The sequence below is a fragment of the Oryctolagus cuniculus genome, chromosome 4 (assembly GCF_964237555.1).
Source record: "Oryctolagus cuniculus chromosome 4, mOryCun1.1, whole genome shotgun sequence".
Lineage (NCBI taxonomy): Eukaryota > Metazoa > Chordata > Mammalia > Lagomorpha > Leporidae > Oryctolagus > Oryctolagus cuniculus.
Window position 1 is genome coordinate 77,831,930 of NC_091435.1, and position 22,889 is coordinate 77,854,818.

Below are 22,889 nucleotides of genomic sequence, written 5' to 3' on the forward strand. Positions count from 1 at the left end.
CTTTCACTATGACCTTGTCTAAATAAGATCAAAGCTGGCGAACTCAAAAGGCTTCCATAGCCTTGGCAACTCATGACTAGAGCCTAGGGTGATTACTGACGCCATAAATAAGAGTGTCAAATTGTTAAGTCAACAACAGGAGTCACTGTGTACTTACTCCTCATGTGGGATCTCTGTCCTTAATGTGTTGTCCAATGTGAAGTAATGCTATAACTAGTACTGAAACAGTATTTTACACTTTATGTTCTGTGTGGGTGCAAACTGATGAAATCTTTACTTATTATATACTAAATTGATCTTCTGTATATAAAGATAATTGAAAATGAATCTTGATGTGAATGGAATGGGAGAGGGAGCGGGAGATGGGATGGTTGCGGGTGGGAGGGAGGTTATGGGGGGGAGCCATTGTAATCCATAAACTGTACTTTGGAAATTTATATTTACTAAATAAAAGTTTAAAAAAAAGAAATTAATTAAAAAAATCAGCACTTAAGGCTTTCTGGTCTGGTTGAAAAGCCCATGAGAGCATTTCAAGCATGGAAAGTCAAGACACTGAGGCAAAAAAAAAATATTCTACATGAAGGATGTCTGTGAAAGATCCCAAAGGAAAGAAGTGGCCATCAAATAAGGATGACTTTTCTCTAAAGGAAGAAGAGAACTCCCACTTTGCTTATGGCTTTGTCTAAATATTGACAGAGTTTGTGGATTCAAAAGCTTCTATAGCCTAGGCAGCTCACGTCAAGAGCCTTGGGTAGTCACTGGCATCATACATGAGAGTGTTAGTTGTTAAATTAACAGGAGTCACTGTGCACTAACTCCCCATGCAAGACCTCTATCCTGAACGAGTTAGTTGTATTATGAGAATTAACTATGATACTTGTTCTCAAACAGCTTGTGTATGTGTGTGCCTGTGAGTGCAAATTGTTGAAACCTTTACTTAGTATAAAGTTGGTCTTCTGTGTAGAAAGTTAATTGAAAATGAATCTAAATGGAGAATGGGACTGGCAAGGGGAGAAGGAGGAAGGGGAGAGGGAGGAGGTGGAGAGGTGGGAAGGCGGATATGGTAGGAGAAAGTAACTATTCCTAAAGCGGTACTTACAAAATTTATATTCCTTTAAAAATTACTCATTTAATTTTTTTAAATGTAAAAAAAAAAATACAAACATGAAGTTTTTAAAATGCAGGGGCAGGCATTGGCCTAGCAGTTATGACACTGGTTAAAATGTCCATACTCCATGTCAGTATGATTCAATTCAAATTCCATCTCTGGCTCCCAAAACCGGCTTTCTGCTAAAAAGGATCCTAGGAGGCAGCAGGTGATAGCTTAAGTAGTTGGGTCCCTGCTACCCATGGGGGAGACAAGGACTGGGTACCTCCCTCCTGGCTTCTCCCTGGCTTAGCCATGTCTCAAGAACCTCAACTTAGCAACGATCAACAGACAAGAACCGCTTTGTGGGATCTCGAATACTTGGGAATAATCCTGGAGTATTTGAAGAGAACACAGAACTGGAAGAGGAAACACACACATACACACACTGGGTAAGAGAGTCTCATTTTTTTGACTGTGTTGTGCCTTCCCCTCCTTAAAGTCAGCACAGCATGGCACAAAGAGGAATCTCCAGGGTTCATGGTTTCTACTATCAATTTCTACAGGGAAACCAGAGTTAACCGCCCAGCTACCTCACCTGGGATGAGGCAAAACAAAGCAAGGAGATAGTACTCACAGAGACCAGTGCACAGATCTTGGTAGTAAGTTCTGTGTACTGGCTACCAGTGGCATTCAGAGAGACCATTCACAACATGGCCTTCCCATAGAGCTGGGCTTCTCACTCCCAAAAGTTGTGGGAAATTCAGGCTGGCTTAAATTCCTGTATGGTGGGCCTCTAAGCTCACCCAAGGAACTACCAAGGAAGAGAAACAACTACAAGGCATTTCAGCAACACACAGCAGCTAGTTCTCCCACATCGAAGCATTTAAATAATGCTTGGCTCAACCTCAAGGCCCATCAGGTACCTTGTGTATCAGGGAGGCAATTTTCAGCCACATATTTCCACTGAGGACAGCAGATGTTCCCATCCATTCCATGCAATAATTCCCATCTAATCTCGGGGCCCAGCCTGCAACACCAATCAAATGCGGATCTCAATAGCAATTCCACCTGGCCAAGGAATATACCTCAGGCTCCAACCCAATCAGAGGTGATTACAGTACCCAGTTAGCAACTCTGACTAAACTGCTCACCTGGCAGTGGAGCGCAGCCAGCAATCCCATTTGAAACCAGAGCCAAGGAGCATTCCTCTGTCTACAGAACTCAAAAACAAGTTCTGCCAGCCCAGGATCATTATCAGCTGGCTCATTCAGAAACAAAAGCTAGGCTAATAAGTGAAACTCGACCTATGCCAAACATCATTAAAATCCACAACATGTGACAATCTCTCAAATATGCAGAAACCATGAAAACACACAAGGATTACCAACTCAGAAAATCAGCACAACTCCAGAAAAACTAACAGAGATCCAACAACAGACCCTAGGAAAAAAAATCTATGAAATCACAAAGAATTAAGAATAATACTCTTAAGTTGCATGAACTAAGGACTACAGAGAAGAAAATACATGAAATTTGGAAAACAAAGCAAGAAGTTTGAATATGAAATAGAAACAATTTAAAACCAAATAGAAATTCTAGAAATGAGGAATACAACGATTACACTGAAAAATGTAACAGAAAGCCTCAAAATCAGGCTCGAACAAGTAGAATACTGGGGTTGGTGTACTGATGTGGTGGATAAAGGCCACTACCTGCAAAGCCAGCATCTCATGTGGGCTCAGGTTCAGGTCCTGGCTGCTCCATTTCAGATCCAGCTCCCTGCTGGTGGCCCGGGAAAGGCAGCAGAGGATGGTCCAAGTGCTTGGGTCTCTGCACCCATGTGGGAGATCTGGAAGAAGCTCCTGACTCCTAACTTTGGATTGGCCCAGCTCCAGCCACTGCAGCCATTTGGGGAGTGAACCAATGGATGGAAGACCTCTCTCTCTGTCTCTCCCTCTCACTGTTTGTATGTCCACCTCTCAAATAAATAATAAATAAATTCTTAAAAAAATAAAGGGGCAAGAAACTTATTTAAAGCAATAATGGTTCAAAATGACCCAAATCTAGGTAGAAATAATAACCACCTGGTGTAAGAAACATGAGAAGTCCCCATCAAAGTCAACCTAAAAAGGAGTTCACCCAGGCAAAAATAATCAAACTATCAAAAACTGAAAAAAAAATTCTGAAAGCATCAAGAGATAAGACACATATCACATACAAAATGTAGAAATTAAGCAACATGCTTCTGGACAACCAATGTGTTAAAAAAGGAAATCAACAGGGAATCAAAACATACCCTGAGAAATATGGCAATGCAAATAGAATACACCAATACTTATAAAATACAGTAAAAGCATTGCTAAGTGGAAAATTTGTAGCCATAAATGCCTATATCAAAACTAAAAAGGAGGGGCGAGCACTGTGGCACAGTGAAGTGCTGGCATCCCATATGGGCACCAGTTCGAGACCCGGCTGCTCCACTTCAGATCCAGCTCTCTGCTGTGGCATGGGAAAGCAGTAGAAAATGGCCCAAATCCTCGGGCTCCTGCACCCGCGTGGGAGTCCTGGAAGAAGCTCCTGGCTTCTCTCAAACAGCAACCCACATCACAACGAACAAGAAAAAGAATTAACTAAATCAAAATTTACCAGAAAATGAAGATCAAAGCAGAAATAAATGGACACTAGAAAAATAGAAAATAAAATCAAAAATTGGTTTTTTGAAGATATTTAAAATCAATAAATCATTAAGTAGGCCAAGAAAAACACAAAGCAGACAAATAAAATCAGAACTGAAAGAAGAAAAATTGTAACTGAAAAATACAAGAGGTCTTCAAAAAGCTTGTGGAAAAGGTATATTATCAAAAAGCAATGTGTGCATTCCAACATTTTTAAACACCAAAATAAACATCTTTTAGTTCCATTTTTCCACAAGCTTTTTGAAGTTCCTTCATACACTTAAATACCAACAAAATGGATAACCTGGAAGAAACAGATAAATTCCTGAACACATAACTTAACAAGATCAAATCATGAAGAAACAGAAAATCTGAACAGGTCAATAACAAACATGCAGATTGAATCATCAATGAAAATTCTCCACTCAAAGAGAAGTCTAGGATCTAATGGCTTCACTGCTGAATTCTAACAAACACTGGAAGAACTAATATCATTCCTTCTCGGCCGGCGCCGCGGCTCACTAGGCTAATCCTCCGCCTAGCGGCGCCGGCACACCGGGTTCTAGTCCCGGTCGGGGCGCCAGATTCTGTCCCGGTTGCCCCTCTTCCAGGCCAGCCCTCTGCTGTGGCCAGGGAGTGCAGTGGAGGATGGCCCAGGTGCTTGGGCCCTGCACCCCATGGGAGACCAGGAAAAGCACCTGGCTCCTGGCTCCTGCCATCGGATCAGCGCAGTGCACCAGCCACAGCGCGCCGGCCGCGGCGGCCATTGGAGGGTGAACCAACGGCAATGGAAGACCTTTCTCTCTGTCTCTCTCTCTCACTGTCCACTCTGCCTGTCAAAAATAAAAAAAAATAAAAATAAATAAATAAATATCATTCCTTCTCAAAATTTTACAAAAAAACTAAAAAGGAGGAAAAACTTTCGCATTTACAAGACTAATATTACTAATAAAAAAGCTAAATAACAAGAAAAGAAAATTACAGGCCAATATCAACTGATGAACATATATGCAATAATCCTCAACCAAATACCAGTGCACCAAATTCAACAGCACAATAGAACAATCAATCAACACAATGAAATGGAATTTATCCTAGGAATGCAGAGATGGTTAAACATATGTGAATATATAAACCTGATACACCCCATTAGCAGAATGAAGGACAAAAATCACATGTTCATCTCACTAAATGCACAACGGGCATTTAACAAAATTTAACATCTTTTAATCATAAAAAAAAGAAACTTCCAACAGATTAAGTATGGGAAGGAATGTAATTCAACACAATAAAAGCCATATTTTACAAGCCTACAGAAAACATTACTCACATCACTTCTCTGCCTTTTGGCTAAGATCAAGTATAGATAACAGTACACATTACTCCTTCCTTATCCTTGGGGATATAATCTAACACTCCAAGTGGATAACTGAAACCAAAGGTTCTACCCAATCCTATATATACTATGTTTTGCTCCAATACATACATATCTATAACAGTTTTAATTTATAAATTAAGCACAATAAGACATTAATAAAAATAACTAATAACATAAGATAATTACAATAATATACTAAAATAAAAGTTACTGAAAGCTTTTGTTTTTCAAGTCACACTCTTTCCTCCTCCAGCCTTTATTGGAATAGTTTAAAATTACATTTCTATTTTCTAGGACTTCAGTTGCTTTTTCCATCTGACTTTTAAAAACTAATTACAGCAAATGAAACACAGTTGCCTAAGTATTAGAGTATACAAAAATAACATCTTGATTTCTGTGAAAATGCATTTCTCTGCAATTCCTGAATAGCTCCAAATTATGCTAACTCTGAGCACTGATGTTTACCTTGGGTTTTTGATTTAATCTTTGAAAAAATGTGTTCTAAATCTTTACCATCACCATCTGTATGTCCAGCATCAACGTTGTGAGAAGTTGTTCCTGTTTAGGCTTTTATCTTCATTTCTCTTGCATAGCCACTAACATGCATGTTTGTCTTCATTTTGTTCACTCCCACTCAACTGTATGGTCTATGAGGGCCTCATGCAGATGTTACTTCACGTTATTTAATAGCTACCGAGGTCACACAATCTAAGGCCATCATTATGCTAAATTATTTACAGAAACTAATACACACGTCCAGAATCCGTTTTACCTCCATATTCAAGAAACCCACAATGGGTATACTGGTCTGACAAAGCTCTTCCCATGTACCCATCTCTATTCACCAATGGTGCAGAAAGGGGGTTCTTTAACAAAGCATAACACCTCTACCTAATTAAACATCAACTTTTTTGGTTTGTTTAAATGCAGAAAGTCATATTTTCTCACCCCTTTCCTCCTATTACACAGCAAGTAAAGCTCACAGGCCTGGGAGTAGCCTCTACCTGCCAATCTTTGACCAGTGAAGAAAATTCAGAGAAAATAACACAACCGGGGCCAGCGCTGTGGTGCAGTAAGTTAACGCCCTGGCCTGAAGCACCAACATCCCATATGGGCACCAGTTCGCGTCCTGGCTGCTCCTCTTCTGATCAAGCTCTCTGTTATGGCCTGGGAAAGCAGTACAAGATGGCCCAAGCCATAACAGGGCCCCTTGGGCCACTGCACCCATGTGAGAGACCTAGAAGAAGCTCCTCGCTCCTGGCTCCTGGCTTCGGATCAGCCCGACATCGGCCGCTGCAGCCAACTGGGAGTGAACCATCGGATGGAAGACCTCTCTCTCTCTCTGCCTCTCCTTCTCTCTGTGTGTAACTCTGACTTTCGAATAAATAAATAAAATCTTCAAAAAAAAAAAAAAAAGAAAAGCACACAACCAACAATCAGAAAATGGAGACAGAGGCCGGCACTGTGTCATAGCAGGTAAAACAACTGCCTCACTACCGGCATCTCATATGGGCGCCGGTTCAAGTCCCAGCTGCTCCACTTCCCTTCCAGCTCTCTGCTATGACCTGGGAAAGCAGTACAACATGGCCCAAGTGCTTGGGCCCCTGCACCCACGTGGGAGACCTGAAGGAAGCTCCTAGCTCCTAGCTTCGGACTGGCATAGTTCCGGCTGTTGCGGCCATCCAGGGAGTGAACCAGAGGACTGAAGACCTCTCTATCTCTACCTCTCTCTGTAACCCTATCTTTCAAAGAAATAAATCTTTAAAAATAAATAAATAAACATATTTGGTAAAATTGCAGGACACAAAATGAACACACAAAAATGATAGCACTTCTACACACTAACAATGAACTATATTTTAAAAATCAAGAAAACACAAAATCAGAGCAGAAAGATGGCGGAATAGGAAGGGAGCACACTGGTAGTGCGGGAAGACAGTTTAATAAAAGTGGAGATACTGCAGGTTCGAGGAAGAGTAGGGGAATAAACTGCAGAGGAAATTCTTCCGAACCAGTGATTCACAGTGGACCTGCGTGGAGGGTGTGGGAAACCACGGCTCGGGACACCAGCAGCACAATCAACGCACCAGCTCTGGAACGTGAGGTGAGCCGAACCTCAATAGCCCAAGACACGGGGGGAGGTGGGGGGGACTACAGGAAACAAGGCTTGAAACCCTGCGGGGAAAAGTTCACCAGGCTCACTAGAAGAGAGAAGGGAAAAAAAAAAAAAAGTGGCCAATACAGACACGAGTTTCTCTCTCTCCGCTCACCTCTCAAACGCTAGCAAGACAAAGAGCAGGTGCCATTTTGGACATAAGCGGTGCGACCTCAGGACTAGACCCACCCTCAACCAAGCAGAAAAACCTGACTCTGGAAGGGGGGAAATAACAGGAGATTAGGACCTAGTGAGTATGTGGTGCTAATGAACTGAGATTGTGAAAAAAGAGACAGAGGGGGAAAGAACTCAAGGAATTCACGTGAGTACTCTCCAGAGATGCTACAATTCAGTAACCTTGGCAACCCACGGGAGACTGCAGGAGAATTTGAGCCCACACTGAGGGCAGAACAGATTCCCTGTGTGGTCCTTGGGAAAGAACTTCCAATCTCTGGCTCCTGTGGGTATATCATTCGCCTGCTAACTACCTCCAATTCCGTTCAGCTGTGCAGAATTACTTCCCTTCTGAATCAAAAAAAAAAAAAAAAAAAAAAAAAAAGAGAAAGAGAGAGAGAGAGAGAGATTTACCACACCTAACCTGGGAGCATCACCTTTGGCACACCCTTAACCCTGAGGAACCAAACAGAGCTCTCAGGCCACACCCATCTCAAGCCTCTAAGGATCCATCAAAAGCAGACAGTCCACTTAATCTAGAGTGATAGTATAACGAAAAAAAACACCACAGCAAGGAAAGAAGAATACAAAGAATATCTCCACAATGCCAAGCAACAAACCCAGAAAACGAGGAAACAAGAACAATGAAGACATTATGGCACCCCCAAATCAACAAGACACCCCAAGCCAAGATTATAAAGATGATGAGATAGAAGAAATGCAAGATACGGATTTCAAAAAATTTATGCTAAGAACAATTAGAAGTTTTCAAAAACAAATGCTTCAGCTACGGAAATCCTTACTGGACAAGATAAAAAATCTCCTTCGAGAAAATGAAATCTTAAGGAGGAATCCAAATGAAACGCAGAAACTAATAGAACAGGAAAGTGTGATAGTGACGATAAATCAAAATGAAATGAAGAATTCAATAGATCAAATGACAAACACATTAGAGAGCCTTAAAAACAGAGTCAGTGAAACAGAAGAGAGAATATCGGAATTAGAAGACAGAGCACAGGAAAGTTTACAGTCAAACCAAAGAAAAGAAGAAGAAATTAGAAATCTAAAAAATATTGTTGGGAATCTACAGGATACTATTAAACAAACCAACATTCAGGTTCTAAGAGTTCCTGAAGGCATGGAGAGAGAGAAAGGATTAGAAGGCCTTTTTAGTGAGATACTTGCAGAGAACTTCCCGGGTTTGGAGAAGGACAGAGACATCCTAGTACAGGAAGCTCATAGAACCCCTAGTAAACATGACCAAAAGAGATCCTCACCATAACAGGTTGTAATCAAACTCAACACAGTTAAACAGAAAGAAAGATCCTAAAATGTGCAAGAGAGAAACGTCAGATTACTCTCAGATTATCTCCAATCAGACTCACAGATGACTTCTCATCAGAAACCCTACAGGCTAGAAGGGAATGGCGAGACATAGCCCAGGTACTAAGAGAGAAAAACTGCCAGCCCAGAATATTATATCCTGCAAAGCTCTCATTTGTGAATGAAGGTGAAATAAAGACCTTTCATAGCAAACAGAAATTGAAAGAATTTGTTGCCTCTCGTCCAGCCCTGCAAAAGATGCTTAAAGATGTGCTACACACAGAAACACAGTGATCAATATGAAAGAATGTAAAGGAAGAAAACCTACCAGTAAAAGATCATAGGAAGCTCAAAGCATATACTAGAAAACATCTTTGGGAAAATGGCAGGGCAAAGTCAATACTTATCAATAGTCACATTGAACATTAATGGCCTGAACTGTCCAGTTAAAAGACACAAATTGGCTGATTGGGTTAAGGAACAAAACCCATCTATTTGCTGCTTACAAGTAACACATCTTTCCAAGAAAGATCCATACAGACTGAAAGTGAAAGGCTGGAAAAAGATATACCATGCCAACAGAAATGAAAAAAGAGTGGGCATAGCCATCTTAATATCGGACAACATAAACTTTAACACAAAAACTGCTAAGACAGACAAAGAGGGGCCCTATATAATGATTAAGGGATCAATTCAACAGGAAGATATAACGATTATCAATGTATATGCACCTAATTACAGGGCACCGGTTTATTTAAAAGATTTGTTAAGGGACTTAAAGGGAGACTTAGACTCCAATACAATAGTACTGGGGGACTTCAATAATCCACTCTCAGAAATAGATCAACAGGACAGAAGATCAACAAGGAGACAGTACATTTAAACGACACTATAGCCCAAATGGATCTAACAGATATCTACTGAACTTTTCATCCTACACAGAAAGCATTTACATTCTTCTCAGCAGTACATGGAACCTTCTCTAGGATTGACCACATACTAGGCCATAAAGCAAGTCTCAGCAAATTCACAAGAATTAGAATCATGTGATGCAGCTTCTCAGACCATAGTGGAAGAAATTAGAAATCAGCAACTCAGGAATCCCTAGAGCATATGCAAACACATGGAGATTGAACAACATGCTCCTGAATGAACAATGGGTCATAGAAGAAATTAAAAGAGAAATCAAAAACTTTCTGGAAGTAAAAGAGGATAACAGCACAACATACCAAAACTTATGGGATACAGCAAAAGCAGTGTTAAGAGGAAAGTTTATAACAATGGGTGCCTACATCAAGAAATTGGAAAGGCACCAAATAAATGAGCTTTCAATGCATCTCAAGGATCTAGAAAATCTGCAGCAAACCAGACCCAAATCTAGTAGGAGAAGAGAAATAATTAAAATCAGAGAAGAAATCAACAGGATTGAATCCAAAAAAAAAATTACAAACACTCAGCCAAGCAAAGAGCTGGTTTTTTGAAAAAATAAACAAAATTGACACCCCACTGGCCCAACTAACTGAAAAAAGAAAAGACCCAAATCAATAAAATCAGAGATGAAAAAGGAAACGTAACAACAGACACCACAGAAATAAAAAGAATCATCAGAAATTACTACAAGGACTTGTATACCAGCAAACAGGGAAATCTATCAGAAATGGATAGATACCTGGACACATGCAACCTACCTAAATTGAACCAGGAAGACATAGAAAACCTAAACAGACCCATAACTGAGACATAAATTGAAACAGTAATAAAGGCCCTCCCAACAAAGAAAAGCCCAGGACCAGATGGATACACTGCTGAATTCTACCGGACATTTAAAGAAGAACTAACTCCAATTCTTCTCAAACTATTCAGAACAATTGAAAAAGAGGGAATCCTCCCAAATTTTCTATGAAGCCAGCATCACCTTAATTCCTAAGCCAGAAAAAGATGCAGCATTGAAAGAGAATTACAGACCAATATCCCTGATGAACATAGACGCAAAAATCCTTAATAAAATTCTGGCCAATAGAATGCAACAACATATCAGAAAGATCATCTACCCAAACCAAGTGGAATTTATCCCTGTTATGCCGGGATGGTTCAATGTTTGCAAAACAATCAATGTGATACACCACATTAACAGACTGAAGAAGAAAAACCTATGGAAGGAACATTCCTCAATACAATCAAAGCAATTTATAAAAATCCCACGGCCAACATCCTATTGAATGGGGAAAAGCTGGAAGCATTTCCACTGAGATCTGGTACCAGACAGGGATGCCCACTCTCACCACTGCTATTCAATATAGTTCTGGAAGTTCTAGCCAGAGCTATTAGGCAAGAAAAAGAAATTAAAGGGATACAAGTTGGGAAGGAAGAAGTCAAACTATCCCTCTTTGCACATGATATGATTCTTTATTTAGGGGATCCAAAGAATTCTACTAAGAGACTATTGGAACTCATAGAAGAGTTTGGAAAAGTAGCAGGATATAAAATCAATGCACAAAAATCAACAGCCTTTGTATACACAAGCAATGCCACGGCTGAGAAAGAACTGCTAAGACCAATCCCATTCACAATAGCTACAAAAACAATCAAATACCTTGGAATAAACTTAACCAAGGACGTTAAAGATCTCTACGATGAAAATTACAAAACCTTAAAGAAAGAAATAGAAGAGGATACCAAGAAATGGAAAAATCTTCCATGCTCATGGACTGGAAGAATCAACATCATCAAAATGCCCATTCTCCCAAAAGCAATTTACAGATTCAATGTGATACCAATCAAAATTCTGAAGACATTCTTCTCAGATCTAGAAAAAAATGATGCTGAAATTCATATGGAGACGCAGGAGACCTTGAATAGCTAAAGCAATCTTGTACAACAAAAACAAAGCCAGAGGCATCACAATACCAGATTTCAGGACATACTACAGGGCAGTTGTTATCAAAACAGCATGGTACTGGCACAGAAACAGATGGATAGACCAATGGAACAGAATAGAAACACCAGAAATCAATCCAAACATCTACAGCCAACTTATATTTGATCAAGGATCCAAAACCAATCCCTGGAGTAAGGACAGTCTATTCAATAAATGGTGCTGGGAAAATTGGATTTCCACGTGCAGAATCATAAAGCAAGACCCCTACCTTTCACCTTACACAAAAATTCACTCAACATGGATTAAAGACTTAAATCTATGACCTGAAACCATCAAATTATTAGAGAGCACTGGAGATACCCTGCAAGATATAGGTACTTACTCCTCAAGTGGGATCTCTGTCCTTAATGTGTTGTCCAATGTGAAGTAATGCTATAACTAGTACTGAAACAGTATTTTACACTTTGTGTTTCTGTGTGGGTGCAAACTGATGAAATCTTTACTTAATATATACTAAATTGATCTTCTGTATATAAAGATAATTGAAAATGAATCTTGATGTGAATGGAATGGGAGAGGTAGTGGGAGATGGGAGGGGTGCGAGTGGGAGTGAAGTTATGGGGGGAAAAGTCATTGTAATCCATAAACTGTTCTTTGGAAATTTATATTTACTAAATAAAATTTTTTTAAAAAAAGAAAAATCAAGAAAACAACCCTGTTCATAATAGCTACCACAAAAAAAAATCCTTATGAATATACTTAACCAAAGAGGTAAATAATCTGTATAGTGAAAACTAAAAAACTTTGATGAAAGAAATTGAAGACAAAAATAATTGGAGAGATATTCTATGTTCACTGACTGATAGAACATTATTAAAATGTCCAAACTATCCAAAACAATCTAAAGGTTAAATGCAATCCCTACCAAAATGCCAGTGATTTTTCATAGAAACAGAAAAAACAATCCTAAAATTCGCACAAAACTACAACAAACCAAAATAAGCAAAGCAATCTTGAGGAAAAACAACAAATTTGAAGGCATCACATTACCTCACTTCAAAATCTATTATAAACCTAGAGAAATTAAAACACAGCATCAAAGCAGACTCTCTGACCAATGGAACAGCAAAGAGCCCAAAAATAAAACCACAAATAGAGACAATTTTCAACAAAAATGTCAAGAACACACAGTAGAGAAAGGACAGTCTGTTCAATAACAGTAGTTAGAAAACTGGATAACCACAAGTAGAATAAAGAAGTTGAACTCTTACACAAAAATCAATTCAAATGGATTAAAGATGTAAATGTAAAACCCAATACTATAAAGCAACTAGAAGAACACACGGTAAAGATTTCTTGGATATAATCCCAAAAGCAGAGGCAACAAAAGCAAAATAAACAAAGGAGTTTGCATCAAACTAAAAAATAGAGTTAAGAGACAACACATGGATTGGGAGACAATCTTTGCAAATCATATATTGGGTAAGAGACTAATGTACAAAATATATAAGGAACTCAAATAGATGAGATGAATTCTGAGATGTGCTGCTTTAATTACAGGCAGGAGAATGGAGGAAAGGAAAAGAGTTTATTTTAACTGGCAAGTTTGAGCAAAGAAAAAAAGAGGGAAACTGCTCCACATCCTTTTCCCACATATTGAAGATTAACCCTCAAGGCAAACGTAGATTCAATGTAAGGATTTATGCTTTCTTCTCCACAAACTTTCATGATAAAATATCCTGGCTTCTAGAGCCGAAAGTGCAGCGCAGCAGGTTAAAGCCCCAGCCTGCAGGGCCAGCATCCCATATGGCACCAGTTTGACTCCTGGCAGTTCCACTTCCGATCTAGCTCCCTGCTATTGTGCTTGGGAAACCCACATGGGAGACCCTGAGGAAGCTCCTGGCTCTTGGCTTCGTATCAGCTCAGCTCCGGCCATTGCAGCCATCTGGGAAGTGAACCAGCAGATGGAAAACCTCCTTCTCTGTCTGTCTGTCTGTCTGTCTGTCTCTCTCTCTCTCTCTCTCTCTCTAACTATGTCTTTCAAATAAATAAATCTTAAAAAAAAAAAAAAATCCTGGGGGCCAGTGCCATGCTGCAGTAAGTTAATCCTCAGCCTGCGGTGCCAGCATCCCATATGAGAACCAGTTTGAGACCTGGCTGCTCCTCTTCCAGTCCAGCTCTCTGCTATGGCCTGGGATAGCAGAAGATGGCCCAACTGGCCAGCGCCACTGCTCACTAGGCTAATCCTCCACCTGCGGCACCGGTACCCCAGGTTCTAGTCCTGGTCGGGCTGCCAGATTCTTTCCCAGTTGCTCCTCTTCCAGGCCAGCTCTCTGCTGAGGCCCAGGAGTGCAGTGGAGGATGGTCCAAGTGCTTGGGCCCTGCACCCGCATGGGAAACCAGGAGGAAGCACATGGCTCCCGGCTTCGGATCAGCGCAGCAGCCACTGGGGAGTGAACCAACGGAAAAAGGAAGACCTTTCTCTCTGTCTCTCTAGCTCTCTCACTGTCCACTCTGCCTGTCAAAAAAAAAGAAGAAAGAAGAAAGAAGAAAGAAGAAAGAAGAAGAAGAAGGAGGCCCAAGTCTTTGGGCCCCCGCACCCGCATGGGAGACCCAGAAGAAGAAGAAGAAGAAGATGGCCCAAGTCTTTGGGCCCCCGCACCCGCATGGGAGACCCAGAAGAAGCTCCTGGCTCCTGGCTTCAGATCAGCACAGCTCCGGCCATTGCAGCCATTTGGGGAGTGAACCAGCGGAAGGAAGACCTCTCTCTCTGTCTCTCCTTCTCACTGTATGTAACTCTACCTCTCAAATGAATAAACAAAAATATTTTTTAAAAAATCCTGGCTTCTTAGACACTGGACATTTTTCCAAAGGTTATATAGCCATGCTGCTGATGGCTTAGGGAACAGAATAGAATGAAGATTACCACAGACTGGACAGTGGAGAAAATAACGAGATGCTAATTAAGAAACACAATATTTCAATTAAAATAAATGATAAATATTTGAGGTGATAGTTATGTCAATTAGTTTGACTCAATCATTTCACATTATACACCTATATGATAGTGGGACTTTATACACCATAAATATATGCAAATGTAATTTGTTGATATTCAATTTTTAAAAATCACCTGAGGAGCCAGCGCTGTGGCATAGCAAGTAAAGCTGCCACCTCACTGCCAGCATACCATATGGGCACCAGTTCGTGTCCTGGCTGCTTCACTTCGATCCAGCTCTGTGCTATGGCCTGGGAAAGCAGTAGAAGATGGCCCAAGTCCTTGGGCCCCTGCACCCATGTGGGAGACCTGGAAGAAGCTCCTGGCTTCTGGCTTCAGAACGGCGCAGCTGCAGCCGTTGCAGCTAACTGGGGAGTGAACCAGCGGATGGAAGACCTCTCTTCCTCTCCTTCTTTCTCTAACACTTTCAAATAAATAAATAAAATCTTTAAAAAAATCACATGAACAAAATATAACACTTTGCTCTTATAATGGCTATAAAACAAACCAGTTTAAGGAAAAAAAATTCAAAAATTAGATCAACTAACATTAGCACCAAGGTAACAAGCCACTTTGAGCTATTTAAAGTTCTTCCAAGCTTTGATTCTTCAGCAAAATGGACTAGCCTTTTCAGGATGTCCAGATGAATGTCAGTGCATATATTCAGCTCCTGCTCTCACTTGTCTGGGAAGTTTTCATGCATACCACACAGATAAATCAAAACGACTTGGAATCAAAACATTTATTATTGACTGCTGAACTTGAAAATCACTATTTTGGCACAAAGCACCATCATCCTACACTATAAAAGTTCCATGTCATCTAGAGAAAAACTAAGTAGTCATCTAAACGAAGCACCACGTATTAGTGTCCAAGAAATGTTAGCAACACATATTAAATGCATAGATGTTGCAAAGATGCTACTCAATATGAAAAGAATGACCAGGTATTTATAATATGCTCATAGTGAATATAAAATAATATATTCCCAGACTCCCCGCTTGCTTGAAGTTCAACACAGTCATAAGCCATCCTGAAGTGGATCAGTATACAAGGCAAGAAGTCCTTAGGAGCTCACAAACAATGTTAGTCTAGTTCTCTTTGAGTGTTTTCTGATTTTAGGCTTGATGATTAGTCTAGGACACTAATCTTCCCAAAAAAATATAGCAAGGCAAATAAGACCTCATCTTCTCCATTAACTTACAGACCCTCTGGCCCTGAAGGAAGAATTACATAAAAAATGAACTTGCACTTTACTCTCCAGAGCTGTGAGTCAACTAAAAAATCACAGGGTGAGGCAAATAGGAATGGGAAGGCAGTCTTAGTCTCTGTGCCTTATCTTTTTAAACATATACATGCAGTTTGCATATTTTGTAGGTAAATTAAGAAAAGTAGAATAAACTTCTCTGATGCCTACTATAGGGGAAATCTAACAAGTTAGATGTTTTTTTTTTTCATTACCAGAATCTTTCAGCCCTTCAGGGATTGTATATATGAGTCATTTTGTTACTGGGACTGAGCCTAACAGTTGTCTCCTGATAGCCATTATCTCATGCTTCCTTTAATAAAACCCTAAGTGTTAATTGGGCACATGGCCACCGGCTGAAGATTACATCCTCCCACACCCTTTATGGAACCATGTGATTATGTTCTAGACAACCGCATGGAAGAAATACACTACTTGTAACTTCCGGGTGATGCCCATAGCAGGCAGGGCATGCCCTTTACTGCCTCATCTCCCTTTTCTGGTGGCGAAATGCAGATACAATGACAGCAATGAGACTGGCTATCTATCTTATATAATGGGATAGAAACTACATTACTGAAGACAGAAAATCAAAATGGACAACCAGATTTTCTGACACAATGAATCCACTGTTATCAGCCTCAGATTAATTACACTAGTATTTATATTACATTACATTAGTATTACATTAGTATTATATTATATTGTTATATAAGAAATAAATGAACTTCTCAGGGGCTAGCACCATGGCTCAGCAGGTTATGCCACCACCTGCAATACTGGTACCCCACAGGGGTACAGGTTCCAGTCCTGACTGCTCTGCTTCAGACCCAGCCACGTGTTAACATGCCTAGGAAAGAAGCAGAAAATGGCTTAAGAACTTGGGCCCCTGTAACCATGTGGGAGACCCAGATAAAGCTCCTGGCTTCAGCCTGGCCTAGCTGTAGCCCTTGCAAAAAGAAAGAAATGAACTTTTCTTTTTGTTTTCTAAACTTATTTATCTATTTGAAAGGCAGAGTTACAGAGAGAGAAAGGGAGAGACAGAGAGATAAAGATCTTCCATCTACTGGTCCACTCCCCAAGTGGCCACAACAAGCCAGGAGCCAGGAACTCCATCCAGGTCTCCCACATGGGTAGCAGGTGCCCAAGCACTTGGGCCATCTTCTACCCATATAGGATGCCAGCATTGCAGGAGGCAGTTTAACCACAATGCTGGCCCCAACTTCTGTCTTCCTTAAACACCTATTATGTTGGCTTTTTTTCACAAGAGTGAACTTAAGATTCTAACTAATCTAGTCACCAACACAATATAATCAACTCTCATTTTTTGTGGTATTTATAAAGTTACCACAAACACTGAATACTATTCACATAACAAGTCAGGTTATTTTTAAAGTTATTTCCTCAGCAACCACTCAGTTTTCTGTGCCCCGAATCTTCCACCTATTTTCCCATTAGCATTTTCCCTTTTCTGCTTGATTTCCAAATTTCTCTTCAGAAACCTCAAAGCTGTTTGTCTGTGTAATACTAGAGCCAATTAGGTCCTAGAAAAGAAAGACGCAATGACAGGAAATGTTCCTCCCAAGGTTCTTTAATGTCAGAAGGCCCATATGGCTGGCGCCGCGGCTCACTAGGCTAATCCTCCGCCTTGCGGTGCCGGCACACCGGGTTCTAGTCCCGGTCGGGGCGCTGGATTCTGTCCCGGTTGCCCTTCTTCCAGGCCAGCTCTCTGCTGTGGCCAGGGAGTGCAGTGGAGGATGGCCCAAGTGCTTGGGCCCTGCACCCCATGGGAGACCAGGAGAAGTACCTGGCTCCTGCCATCGGATCAGCACGGTGCGCCGGCCGCAGCACACCGGCCACGGCGGCCATTGGAGGGTGAACCAACGGCAAAAGGAAGACCTTTTTCTCTGTCTCTCTCTCTCACTGTCTATTCTGCCTGTCAAAAACAAAAAAAAGAAGAAGAAGACCCATAACAATTTAGTCACACCCAATGATGTAGCAAAGATTAGAAATTATGTTTGCTGCTGTCTTGACATTTAATTTAAGCCTCTTCCTCATTGCTTAAGATAAGATTTTTGTTTGGATTGTGGGTAATAACATTATTTGCTGGTGCAAGGTAAGAAACAGAAAAGGTATTCTAAGACCCAGCACCAATTTAGGGAGAAAAAGACAGTGTACGAAGCTCCTGTTCCCAAAGGTGAGCACGCTTCCCAGCTTTGACCTCTCAGGTCAGCATCCCTGTTTGACCTCTGAGGCCTGTCACCTACAGAACTAAAAAGTCACCCTGATTTACCCGACAATGAAATGTTTCATTGTGCATAATACAGAAGATTATCTTAATTCTACTTAGAAATCAGCAGTTCATCTATGAGCATTATAACTTATACTTCAGGTGGGCAAGACAGGGAGTTGGGGAAACAGAGCTAAGACACTCCAGCAGCCTGTGGCCAAAGCCCAGTATCACCCAGAATGCTACCCCCTTCCAAGCTGATGGAACATGGCAGAGGGTTCAGCACACCCACTTCCCATCCTACACCTGAGACTCACAAGGCACCAGGATAACCATGTGTACACTGCAGCCCCATGTGGAGATACCATGACACCTCCCTAAAGAGATCACCACCTGCAAATTCCACTCCATTTGTATACCCAACTAGGTCACCAACTCCTTACCCAATAAAGGAACCATCTGACTTTGGAGGGGGCTGTAGCCATTCTTTCCTCTGGAAGAAGTTGCCTGCATTCACATCTCAATATGTACTATCCCTTTAAATGAATCCCGCTTCCCTTTTCTATATCTCTGCTTTGAATTCTTCTCTCACAAGACCAGAACTTGGAGTAAACTCAGATGAGGATTTAATCCCCACACATACTCAATATAAATATTAAAGGAATCCAAGAGAACATTAGTACATTAGATAATGAAGAAATACTCCATGTTGCGAAACAAGATGCCAGGCACTAGTCAAATTTCAAGCAGAATGACACTGTCCTTCAGCAATGCTATTACAATTCAAATCAAACTCACTTACCTACTGTGTCTACTCCTTTCCTGCCAGCACGACCAACCATTTGCTTGTAAGTAAGAATATCTAGAGTTCGACCACCAAAAATAGGAGTCCGAATAATGACACGGCGTGCAGGCAAATTCACTCCAGAAGAAAGAGTGGAAGTTGCTGCCAAGACTCGAATGAGCCCTTGGCGGAAGGCTCCTTCAATGATATCCCTCTCCTCAAAAGTAAGACCTTTAAAAAAAAATAAAAATAAAAAAATAAAAACAAAAAAGGCTTCTATATATATCTGTTAACACAATGAAAATACAAGTCTTGATCACTTACAAATTAATCTAAGAATCTACTACAAGCTTAAGGGTTTTAAGCTTTTTTTTTTTTTAGATTCATTTATATATTTGAAAGAGTTACACAGAGAGAAGGAGAGGCAGAGAGAGAGAGAGAGAGAGAGGGGTCTTCTATCCACTGGTTCACTCCCCAAATGGCCACAATGGCCAGGGCTGCACCAATCTGAAGCCAGGAGTCAGGAGCTTCTTCCAGGTCTCCCACGCGGGTGCAGGGGCCCAAGGACTTGGGCCATCTTCTACTGCTTTCCCAGGCCATAGCAGAGAGCTGGATAAGAAGTGGAACAGCCGGGATATGAACCAGCGCTCATATGGGATGCAGGAACTGCAGGCAGCGGCTTTACCTGCTACTCCACAGTGCTGGCCCCTAAGCTATTGTTATTATTGTAAACAGAGAAATAATCTATTGAAAAGCATAATCTGCCATCTCTAGTATATCTCACCTTCTAGACCAGGAGGCAGCAAGATTTTCTTATAAATAGTTTACATTTTGTGGAATAGAAAGTCTCTGTTGAAACCACTCAATCCTGCCACTGTGACATGAAAGCAGACACAGAATAACTGGGCATGACAATAAAACTTCTCTTACAGAAACAGACAGTAGGCTAGATTTGACCAACACAGTTTTGCCAGCCCCCTGTTTCGTGTTTGTGTGTATAAATGTGTGTATACTAAAAACGGACCTTTATGTGCATTTATCATTTTTAACTTTAATTAAAAATTAATTAAGGGGTTAAATTCCTAACTTGGAAACTACACATTCTTCATCATATCCTTAGCACATCTGAGCACTGATATCACTTCCTTAAAGTTCTTTAATTCATTGACTGTCATAACCTGTGCAACTTTGACAACTTTGGATACTTCTAGCCCTCTCCAAATGCAGTATGACAAATTCTAACACTAATTTGATTTTTATATAATTAAGAGACTATTTCAGTACTCCTTGAGACAAAAGGAGACAGAGTGGCAAAGAATTAGGGTAGCAAGTGCCACTCCAACCTCAATTTTAAGAAAACAAAGTAGAGGAAGGTTAACAATTTTGGAATTCACCTACCCAGTGGCCCAAACACATTTTCATTTAGTATTTATATACCATACAAATAAATTTAAACATGTTTGCTCTACTCTTATTTTAGTCACACAATTTCTTTTTTAAAAAATGTTTGTTTTGAAACACAGAGTTAAAGAAAGAGAGAGAGATCTTCCATCCTCTGGTTCACTCTCCAAAGGGCTACAACAGCCAGGCATGGGCCAGGCTGAAGCCAGGGACCAGGAGCTTCATCCAGCTCCCACGTGGGTAGCAAGGACCCAAACACTTGGGCCATCCATGGCTGCTTTTCTCAGGCCATTAGCAGGAAACTGAATCAGAAGTGGAGCAGCCAGGACACAAACTGGAGCCCATATGAAATGCTGGTGTCGCAGGCGGCAGCTTTACCCACTATGCCACGCTGGCCCCAGTCACGTGATTTCTTAAACTGAAATCTACGAGTAGTAAGCTTGGTTAAAAAGAAATAAACACACATAAATATAAAAATGAAGAGATTATACAGATTGCTGAAGAAGACGCTTTAATAACAGAGTAGAAATATAAATACCTGCATGATGAAATGCGACTCCCCATGGTATAGTTTTTTGTAATACAGAGTCCAGTCCTGAAGGCAAACGTTTTAACTGATCTATCACTTCCAGGAGGCCCTTTTTTTCCAGAATCACAGGTGGAAATTCAGGTGGCTTTACCAATTCTGTCACCAAATTTAAGAAAAAAAGTTTATCAATACTATGCAGCTTTGCCTGGGCCTCTTTAAGTGCTACTTGACTAAGTCATGATAGAGCTAAATACGAAGGAAATGGTTCAGAAACTCCAAAATACTGTATCACACGGAGATCTTTTAAAACAGTGAGCTCTGGCTCTCATCCCTGGATAGTGTCAGGTAATTGTTATGCAGTATGACCTGGACATGAAAAATTTTTAAATCTCAGACAATGCTTATGTGTGCTAAAAGTCAGGAAACTTGTCTTAAGGTAAGGGCAGGCACACAGGGCAGGCAGAGGATCTTGTGAAAGAAGAAGAAGCTTCTAACTGCCATCTAAAGCCTAAAACTCAAACCCTTGCTCAAAGCATATCCCACCAGCCAGCAGTATTGATACCAGCTAGGAGCCTAGTTTTCTGAGAAAATTATCCCAGCCTCTCTGGCACTATCTGGTAATCATCATGCTTTACCTTCTGTTTTTGCCTTTTGTAAGCTTCTCCACAAAAAAAGACCTGAACCTTCTTAAATGCAGGAACTGAAATTTCCAGAATTTTAGATTTCTGAACTTGTAAAACTTTTCATAAAAAATAAGTATCTTTAAATATATATCTCACATTTTATGTATATTTTTTTTTAATTTTGAGGTAAACTTTTCTAAAATGTTGAGGACTCAGAGGGGGTTGGCAATGTTTTATTTTGGGAAGATCAATTAAAAATTTTTTAAAACTATCATTTGTCAATATCTTTAATACAAAAAAAGTCATTCTAACTTGAAAAAAAGTAGAGGGATAATAAAAGAATTCAAATTTCAGCTTCATAAAAAAATGTGCTGCTTTGGGCCGGCGCCGCGGCTCAATAGGCTAATCCTCTGCCTTGCGGCGCCAGCACACTGGGTTTTAGTCCCAGTCGGGATTCTGTCCCAGTTGCCCCTCTTCCAGGCCAGCTCTCTGCTGTGGCACAGAAGTGCAGTGGAGGATGGCCCAAGTGCTTGGGCCCTGCACCCCATGGGAGACCAGGAGAAGCACCTGGCTCCTGCCTTAGGATCAGCGCAGTGCACCAGCCGCAGCGGCCATTGGAGGGTGAACCAACGGCAAAGGAAGACCTTTCTCTCTGTCTCTCTCTGTCCACTCTGCCTGTCAAAAAAAATGTGCTGCTTTGTCTTAATTATTCTGTTGAAAATTTCATCATAGGCCAGGCTCCAGTTCAAGCACTGGCATGTGGAAACCGCATCTACAAATAAAGATAAAAGAACTACAGAAAAAAAATTGTTTGTGGTTAAGGAATATAAGTTGTCATGGTACAACGTAAAGAATATAATTTAGCATGAAACAGAAGGCACTGATTAAGAGGGAACAGGATGAGATAATACAATATTGGACCAGCACCAAGTTAATATAACCTGCAGGCAAAATGTACTCACTGGAGCATGCTTCAGATAGCTGCCACCTGCCCTCATGATGTCATAGGCACTTTAGTAATAAAATATCCTAACATTCTGTGACTAGACCTAGTCTCCGTTTTTCCTGTATTTACCTTGGGCCCCAAAGGACCACCACATGCTAGTAAAAATGGTGAGGCAACAGTGTGCATCTCAGAATCAATAAAAATAAAAACAAATGGTTATAGCTACACATTAGCTCACAATTCAACAATCAAAAAGAATCAAATTGATAAACATTAACAACCCAGATGAAATTCAAAATCATGCTGAGCGAAAGAAGCCAGATACAAAAGATATATATATATATATATTGTAGAACTTCATTTATAGTGAAAATTTTTTTAATTTTATTTATCCATTTGAAAGGCAGAGTAAACAGAGAAAGAAAAATCTTCCATCTGCTGGCTTACTCCCCTTATGCC

At 40.6% G+C, this 22,889-nt stretch overlaps 1 protein-coding gene across 7 annotated transcripts in view; it reads right to left on the reverse strand.

Annotated features, from left to right (window-relative positions):
- POLQ (DNA polymerase theta) overlaps positions 1-22,889 on the reverse strand; it is a 104,812-nt gene that overhangs the window by 62,817 nt on the left and 19,106 nt on the right. For all 7 annotated transcript variants that reach the window (XR_007924653.2, XR_011387919.1, XR_011387920.1 and 4 more), the window contains 2 exons: positions 20,871-21,017; positions 18,950-19,162 (listed from right to left, as the gene is read on the reverse strand). Coding sequence is in view for 4 of the 7 variants with exons in the window: in XM_002716640.5 (XP_002716686.1) it covers positions 18,950-19,162; positions 20,871-21,017 (360 nt within the window). In the remaining 3 variants the exon portion in view is untranslated. The remainder of the gene's footprint in view (positions 1-18,949; positions 19,163-20,870; positions 21,018-22,889) is intronic.